Raw genomic sequence first — 7,822 nt, forward strand, 5'->3', positions numbered from 1 at the left:
TTTGGCACAAGCTTGTTCGCATCCTTTCAAGAAGTTCGTTTCCGTGCATCGTTCTCGCTTTCCTTTTATGAGTGTGTTGCTTGCAGGATGTTTTTCACGCCCTCTTTGCTTTGCTCAACTAGTCAATGCTATGGTTCATTGGATGCTTCCTTTTCTTTTCCTCTTGCAGAGCTGCATAGGTTCGTTGAGTCTCCTCCATGCCCTGTAGGCAAACGTTCATCGCATATGGTAGTGTCGAGCTTTGTCGGGTCGCCGCCAAATTCGGGCTTCGAGAAAATCGCAGCTGGGAAGAGGTGTAGGCGTGCCTTGCTTCAAGGAAGCCCTGCTAACGATCCCGTTGACAGTGCAAGTATGGCCGATGCGTACAATCATTCTTTCTGGAACAGTCTTGACGTGTCTACGATGTTCTTCGCTACAACACATTCTTGATTGTTGAGTTCCGTTAAGATGGTGCTCTGTTTTTTTTTTTTTTGCAGGCAAAGGATACTCTCCGCTACGGGAGGAGTGCGCACAAGCACCGTCTTCGTCTCAACAAGAACTTCCTTGGCCAGCTCATGAATTGGGCAAAGCTACAGCCTCATTTTTTGAAGTTGGCCAATCTTCAACCGCTCAGAATGTCGTGGACACCGGCAAGCTACTGGACAAAGGGAAAATCTTGTTAGTCAAGGAAACCTTGCCACTATTCATGATTAGCGATATAGATGAGTATAGTAAAGCTTTCTCCATAGAGGGGAAAATCTTGAATTGGTATGGCACATACCGTTCTATCTCCCCTCGGCAAAAGAAAAATGCACGTTACTTCAAGTTCGACATCGTCGATGCCGACTGCATTGACACGATCACGGTTGTCCTTGTGGATCCCTTCATTGAGACCTACACCAAGGAGCTCAAGATGGGCTTGTTCATAAGGATTGACTGTCCTCTTGTGAGGGCTAAAACCATAACGATGTTGGGTCAGCTTTGTTCTCCTTGCATGTTGGTGCGTCGACAACCATTCGACCTTGTGACCCATTCCCTGTTGCTTTAGCTCTCTATTCTGAGACCAAGATAAGCACATTTATTGCTGACGCTGCAATTTCTGAGACTACTAGCCCACGTCCGCCCTTGGCGACACTAGCGTTTGTTATCTTGCAAAGTCGTAATTTCCATCAGAGAATTGACACTACATTTGGGGATTTGGTTGTTGCTGATGGCCCGATCCCAGACAACAAAGCAGTTGTACATATTAGAAGCATTGGCTTTAGCGTTTCTTTCTTTCGATATTGACAAACCTTTTATCATATGTAGGTCAGCTTTGTCAACTCTCGAAAGCATGACTATGATCGAGTCATGGCCCAGATGGCTAGGGAGGACATTGTTATGTTTGTGGCTAGGAATATTGGCCTCTTTGTTGGCAAGGTGCACACATTGTCTGTTCTGGACGTCACAACTTTGGCCCCCGTGCGAGGACCACGCTTGAAGGAAGAGTTGACCACAACATTTCATAGACAATGTGAGATTCTTGGCTACAATAGAGAGGTGACTTTGCATGGTCTGCACTCAATCGCATAAAGACATCTTTAGTGGTCTTCACACGTTTGTTTCTTTTGTAGGTTGTGGGGACTTTGCGCTTGGTGAACTTCAATAGAGCTCTCTTGCATTCCCAATGCTCAGTTTGTGACTCGCCGAAGGTGAAGAAGGTTGAAGGCCGATTGTGTTGTTCTCTTTGCGATAAAGATCACGTCATCAACACGACTCTCAAGCTGGAGGCACAGATCCGTAGTAGCGTTGACAGACGTGTTATGGCGGTCCAAGTGTCAGGATCTATGGTGGATTGTCTTCTGGGCTTGCCAACGAGCTTCAAGGAGGTGTACATGGAGAGCATTCCAGAGGCGAGGGATATTTTATCGACATCTGTTGTCGTGGGTGTGTTCAAAATTGGCACAAATGGGTCTATGATATCTTTCACTCCTCTGTTGGAAACCTATATACTTTGAGAGCATTGATTTCCAGCCTTTCACCACGAATAACTATGCTTCCTTACCTAGACCCCTCTACAATAGACGAACTAAATTTTGGCTTGTCCATTGTACATCGCATTCCATAAGAAAATCGTATCTTGCTTTTGAGCCTTGTTGCCGTCGTGTCTCTCCATAACTTGCTCTCTAATCTTCCTTCCTCTCCATCTTTTCAACCTTCCAAAGCACAGACTCTCTCTCTCTCTCTCTCTCTCTCTCTCTCTCTCTCTCTCTCTCTCTAACACACACACAAACAAAAACACAAGGTGACTTAATATTTATAATCTTTGCGTGTCTTTCCAATGACTCACTTGGCCGAACACGATGCCGATACCGTTTTTGCGGCGAACAATTCAGACATCTTCCTTGCGCTACACCATCTCCAAAACTCAACAGGCGCACCGCATGACCTTAAATCAAATTTGCTCAACGACTTGTTTGAGAGCTTCTTGCTTGAAAGACATGCTGTCTCGGGTGCTTGCCTCTTCTTTCGTATTGATGGGGCCACTAGCGCAATAACGGTCACAAAATTCTCATCTTTGTATTCAACATGCGCCAACTCACTTGCTCTTAGCCTTGACGTGTTAACGGCCTTCGCTCGCTTTACGACTTGTAGGTTAAAGGTGTATTTAAAAAGAAATGGAAGCGTGAGAAGAATCATTGGGGATGGCATTGAAACCATTTTTTGTAAAGGGCATTCTGCTTTCCGAAACAAGCAATGGCATCCCATACCTTCGCACCTTCACAACGTGCTCAAGCCATGCACATGTTGTATGGAAAGAAGATTAGGTGGCCACTTTGCATAGGCTATGCTTGTTGCATGAGGATTTGCTTGATGCTGAGGAGGTCCGCATGTTCCAAGCCAAGCGCACACACACACACGTTGCACACAACCCAGGCCGTGAAATGCAAGCTTTCACGCATGAAGAACGAAAAGGGCCTGGTCACTGGTGCTCAAATACGACGCACCCATGCTAGGTTGAGCAAGCCGATTAAGAAATACAACAAAAGCATCAAGGACAAGCCCATTACACCCTGCAGAAAATGTGGACGCTTGCTATTCTGCCGCCAGCTAACACGTCAGCTTCTACCTCTAGTTGCGGAATCCACGTCAAGAAAGTGAAGACGCTATGGGGATGTGTATGTCTATAGCCAGTGCAAGAAACACTCGACAAGCGATAGCAATCACCTGTGGGGCTTGCAAGAGACAGGGTTCAATCTTGCGCTTCCCTTTGTGTTAGATCCAAAACCCCGTAGAGGCACGCTTGGTCTCCATTCGTATCCCCTTCGCCAAGATACGTGAACTGATGTACGAAGGTGAATATAGGCTTAGAGGTAGCGTTGTCAATGTGCTTGCCAACTTGGAGAAGAGCCAGGCTGTCCTGCCTCGCTTCATTGAGAATGAGGCTTCTGTCCTTGTGGGGATCAAACGGAAGCTCGAATATGATAGATGTTACCTAAGCGGTGTTGTGCGACCCCTGCTCACAATGCGTGCAACCACTACGCTATTGTCCACACCACTCTACACGAGAGAAGGTGTCATAATCAACGACAAGTGGCTTGCACACCTTTCTAGTCTAAGTATCCCTCCTATGAATACCCTTGACGCCAATACGCATGATGTTGAGCTTGAGGATGAACAAACTGATGTCATGTTTCATGGGGTCACAAGTGTGGCAGAGGTTGTCGATAATAGTGGCAAGATTCTTCATGTAGCACCTTGCGAGGGCAATTCACGGTTGAGCATCTTCACGAATGAGTATTGCGAAGAATTGAGCTTCCCAACTCTTTTCTTCGGGTCCCCTATAAGATATAGAGAGGCCGCAAGCAAAGATTATCAAACGAATGCAAAGTGGGAGCTCCTGATCGTTGACAGAAGATTCGCCCTGGACATCGAAAATTTATTTTTCAAGTCTATCAAAATCATGTCACAACAAGTTGCTTCCTCTGTTTGGGTGCGAATGCGCAAGGGAAAGCTAGCAGGTACAACTCTGACTGCAAGGCAAGTTGTACAAGACACAAACATAGAGAGGCTTCTCAACTCAAGATTAGGCTTCAAAGACTTCGAGGCACTACGCACATCCCCTGACTACAAGGAAAAGATGAAAAAAAATGTCTTTGCAATGATCCGACAACTTGGACCGCCCACATTTTTTGTCACGTTCTCCTTCGCAGAGCGAAGATGGAAAGAGCTTCTTGCTGCACTAGAGAAGTTAGTCCCGCTAAGCCAAGAGCCCGAGGAGAGCCTGAGATCATACCAATGTCGCCTCATTCGTGCCGATCCCATTACAATTGCTCGTTTCTACGTCAATAGGTTCAACACAATGAAACGGTTGTTGCGGACCGATTCCTCTATACGTTCCAAAGTCGCGGTAGCCAACATGATCATGGTTTGTTGTGGCTAGAAAATGCTCCATCACTCACAACGTACTCAGATCAAAATATTGTAATGTTTATAGATACCCACATTAGCATAGATGGATCCATCTTGCCCAATGACCTTTCTGAAGCTTACAAGCACAAGCACCATAAGACTTGCAAAAGAAGAGCAAAAGTTGCCGTTTTGGATTTCCACGTTTGCCCATGCCATTCACAACTATTATCCGGCAAGGAATACTTGAGGCGAACATAGCTAGACAAGGTAAGCTTTACTTGCAACAAGTTGGAAGACAACTCAGCCAAATTGATCTACAAAATCCGTCCACATTAGAAGAATGGCTAGAACAAGTACAACTCTCCATGGAACAGTGCATTGCAAGCAACTATCTCGGGACCCACTATTTTTCTCAAGTGCAAACCAAGCGATATATTCACGAAAAACTTCAATAAGTCAATAGCTTCACTTTGGAATGTAAACACAGATATACAATTCGTGCTAAACGCACATGGAGTTGCGAGCTATTGCACCTCATACATGACAAAAATGGACAATACATTAATAGGAGCAATCAAGGCACAGCTTGATCACTGTGTCGCAAACAATGCAACAACATTGGAGAGACTACGAAAAGTTGGTAGCACAATCCTTAACACACAGCAAATTAGTTCACAACAAGCTGCTTACATATGTCTCTCGCTTCCGTTGCATAGCTTCTCTAGAGAATTCATATACATAAATACTAATCAACCTGAAGAACGTGCTCTCGTTCTCAAAAAAAAGAACACCTTGCAAAAAATGCACCCCGACACGACAGATATCTTCTTTGCCTCTATCATCGACAAATATGCCTCCAGACCACACTCATTCTTTCCCATGTGCTTGGCCCAGTTCGCTTCCACAACCAAAAATCCCTCCAAGCCTGACACGTTGCTGCAGAGGGTACGCATCATACGCTACGTTATATACAATAAAGCCAAAGACCCTGACAACCACTACAGAGAACAATGCCTTCTCTTCTTGCCATGGTCAAGCAATGAGTATGAGCACCTGCTCGAAGGTTCGTCTTGGATCGATGTCTACACTTCGAACATTGAGACGGTGAAAAACAATGAATCACAGTTCGTTGTCGAAACAGCTCCACTGGACACGTTCGCAACAGCCATCACAACCTCACACAACACAAGAAGTGTAAGCGCCTTGAACGATTCCGACAATGCCAACGTGATGATCAACACCCCATCAAAGCAACCGGCGAAGAAACCATTTGCTTTGCATTTTTCCAAACATATTGGCATGACCAATGAGGATTTCCACGCATCAATAAAGAAGCTAAACCCACAACAGCGACTCATCCTCGATGATGTCATGCTCAAAAAAGGAATAGCGCCGTTAGAAAAGATACATCTTTTCTTCACAGGTGGAGCAGGCACTGGAAAAACATTCACGTTGCTCTTGCTAGCCGAAGCCTTCATTCGTTTCTACACACATAAGTCAGGCCACAATCCTGACTTTCCTAAGGCACTCCTAGTGGCATATACAGGCAAGGCAACATTCAACATTGGTGGCACAACTATACACTCAGCTTTACATTTGCCTTTGATAACTACGACACACACAAGCCTCGGAGCACAAAAGCTAGATGCATTGTCCTTACTTTATCAAGATTTGGAGCTTGTAGTGTTTGATGAAGTCTCCTTGATAGGATCAAATGTCTTCTCATTGGCTGCTGACTCACGTCTTCGTGCCATCAAGAGAAAACACGACCAGCCTTTTGGTGGCCTTGATGTCATACTCTGTGGTGACCTCTGCCAAGCTAGCCCAGTCAAAGACTCCTGGATATTCACAAGCAAGCAACCTCTTCTAGAGGCGGTTGCAGCTTCGTACTGGCATGAATTCCCTAAGTGCTACGAACTAACGACGACAATGAGACAAGCTGATGGACAATTTATAGAAGTGCTCAACCGAATGAGAATTGGGTCACACACCAGCGACCTTGCATACATTAATAGCTCCTTCCAGAAAGAGTTGCCTGCTGACATAACCATATCACACCTATTCTACTGTAACAAGGCAAAGGATGAACACAATGAAAAGGTCTTCGCACAATTGCCCGGTGAGCCACACATATTCAAAGCGATTGACAAGCGTGCCGCTTCATGCAGCAAAACAATAGCAATTCCATTGGATGCTAGACAAACTCCGGGTCTCCAAGCAACATTGCGTCTGAAGCCAAGCCTAGTGGTCGAGCTATGCGCTGGAAATCTGGACATTCTTGACGGCCTCGTCAATGGTGCAGAAGGCGTCTACAAGCTCTGCACTACATTCTCTGACACGACATGCCTCTGGATTCATTTCACCAACCCTAGCATAGGGCAAAAACAAAGGTATGACCACCGTCATCTTCGCAACCCACTCACAATGCCTAATTGGACTCCAATTCTGTGCATCGCACGCGAATTCCAAATTCGCAAGAACTACTTCAACACCCTCACACACAAGAAATTCCCAGTTCAGCCTGCCGCAACCCGCACAATTCACCGATCACAAGGGCTTACACTCAACACACTGGCTTTCAACCCCAAAGGAATCAAGTCTCACGGCCTCCCGTACACTGCTCTCACATGAATTCATGACACTGCAAATCTATATTTGATAGAGAGCTTGCTACCCTGCAACATTCACACAGACGCATTTGTCCTCAAAGAACTCCACAGGTTGAGAACAGAAGCAGGTTATTCCCCCATCCAGAAGCAGCTGCATCTCCACCAAGATACACATTACATTGTGCAATCACTAAACGTCGTCTCCCTTGGAAAGCATGCAAACGATATCCTCCACGACAAAAGCCTAATGGCCTCCGACATCCTCTGCCTACAAGAGACTCGACAACATACGACAACCATTCCAGGCTTCCACATCATATCCTCAACACAACTACACGGCATCTCCATTCTCCATAAAAACAACCTAATACCTACACAAATACGCATCTGCATAAATCAAACACTTGAAACGATCCATGCAAGTTTCCACTACACCAACAAGTGCCTAGCGACAGTCATTTCACTCTACAGGGCACTGACATCATCGCTCCCACGCTTCCTGCATAGCATCTCCAATCTTCTTGACTCAGCCCGCACCATGCGACCACTAATCATAATGGGAGATTTGAACATTGACGCAATTCAGGAAACCAGCGCATATAGAACCCTTTCCAACCTCGTTCTCCAGCACAGTCTCCACCAATTGATACACCATCCAACCACAATACACAACTCTATACTAGAGCATGTATGGGTTAGCAATGACCTACCACAAACCACATCTGACACTAACTATAACTACTGGTCCGACCACTCCACTACATACCTCCTCATCGCCAAAAACTAACCTTCCCTTGCTTTTTGCAAGCCATTGTGAGTCCTCACGTTGTTTTATTCGTATC

General features: G+C 45.6%; 1 protein-coding gene across 1 annotated transcript; it reads left to right on the plus strand.

Annotated features, from left to right (window-relative positions):
• The first annotated feature begins 87 nt into the window (after positions 1 to 87).
• On the plus strand, positions 88 to 1,976 carry LOC147464306 (uncharacterized). Its single transcript, XM_086508834.1, has 4 exons — positions 88 to 349; positions 477 to 979; positions 1,288 to 1,518; positions 1,593 to 1,976. Exons 1-4 carry the CDS (start codon positions 88 to 90, stop codon positions 1,974 to 1,976), a joined length of 1,380 nt encoding a protein of 459 aa, XP_086364960.1.
• Positions 1,977 to 7,822: the final 5,846 nt, after the last annotated feature.

Source organism: Adiantum capillus-veneris, chromosome 1 (genome assembly GCF_014529385.1).
Source record: "Adiantum capillus-veneris isolate H3 chromosome 1, ASM1452938v2, whole genome shotgun sequence".
Classification (NCBI taxonomy): Eukaryota; Viridiplantae; Streptophyta; class Polypodiopsida; order Polypodiales; family Pteridaceae; genus Adiantum; species Adiantum capillus-veneris.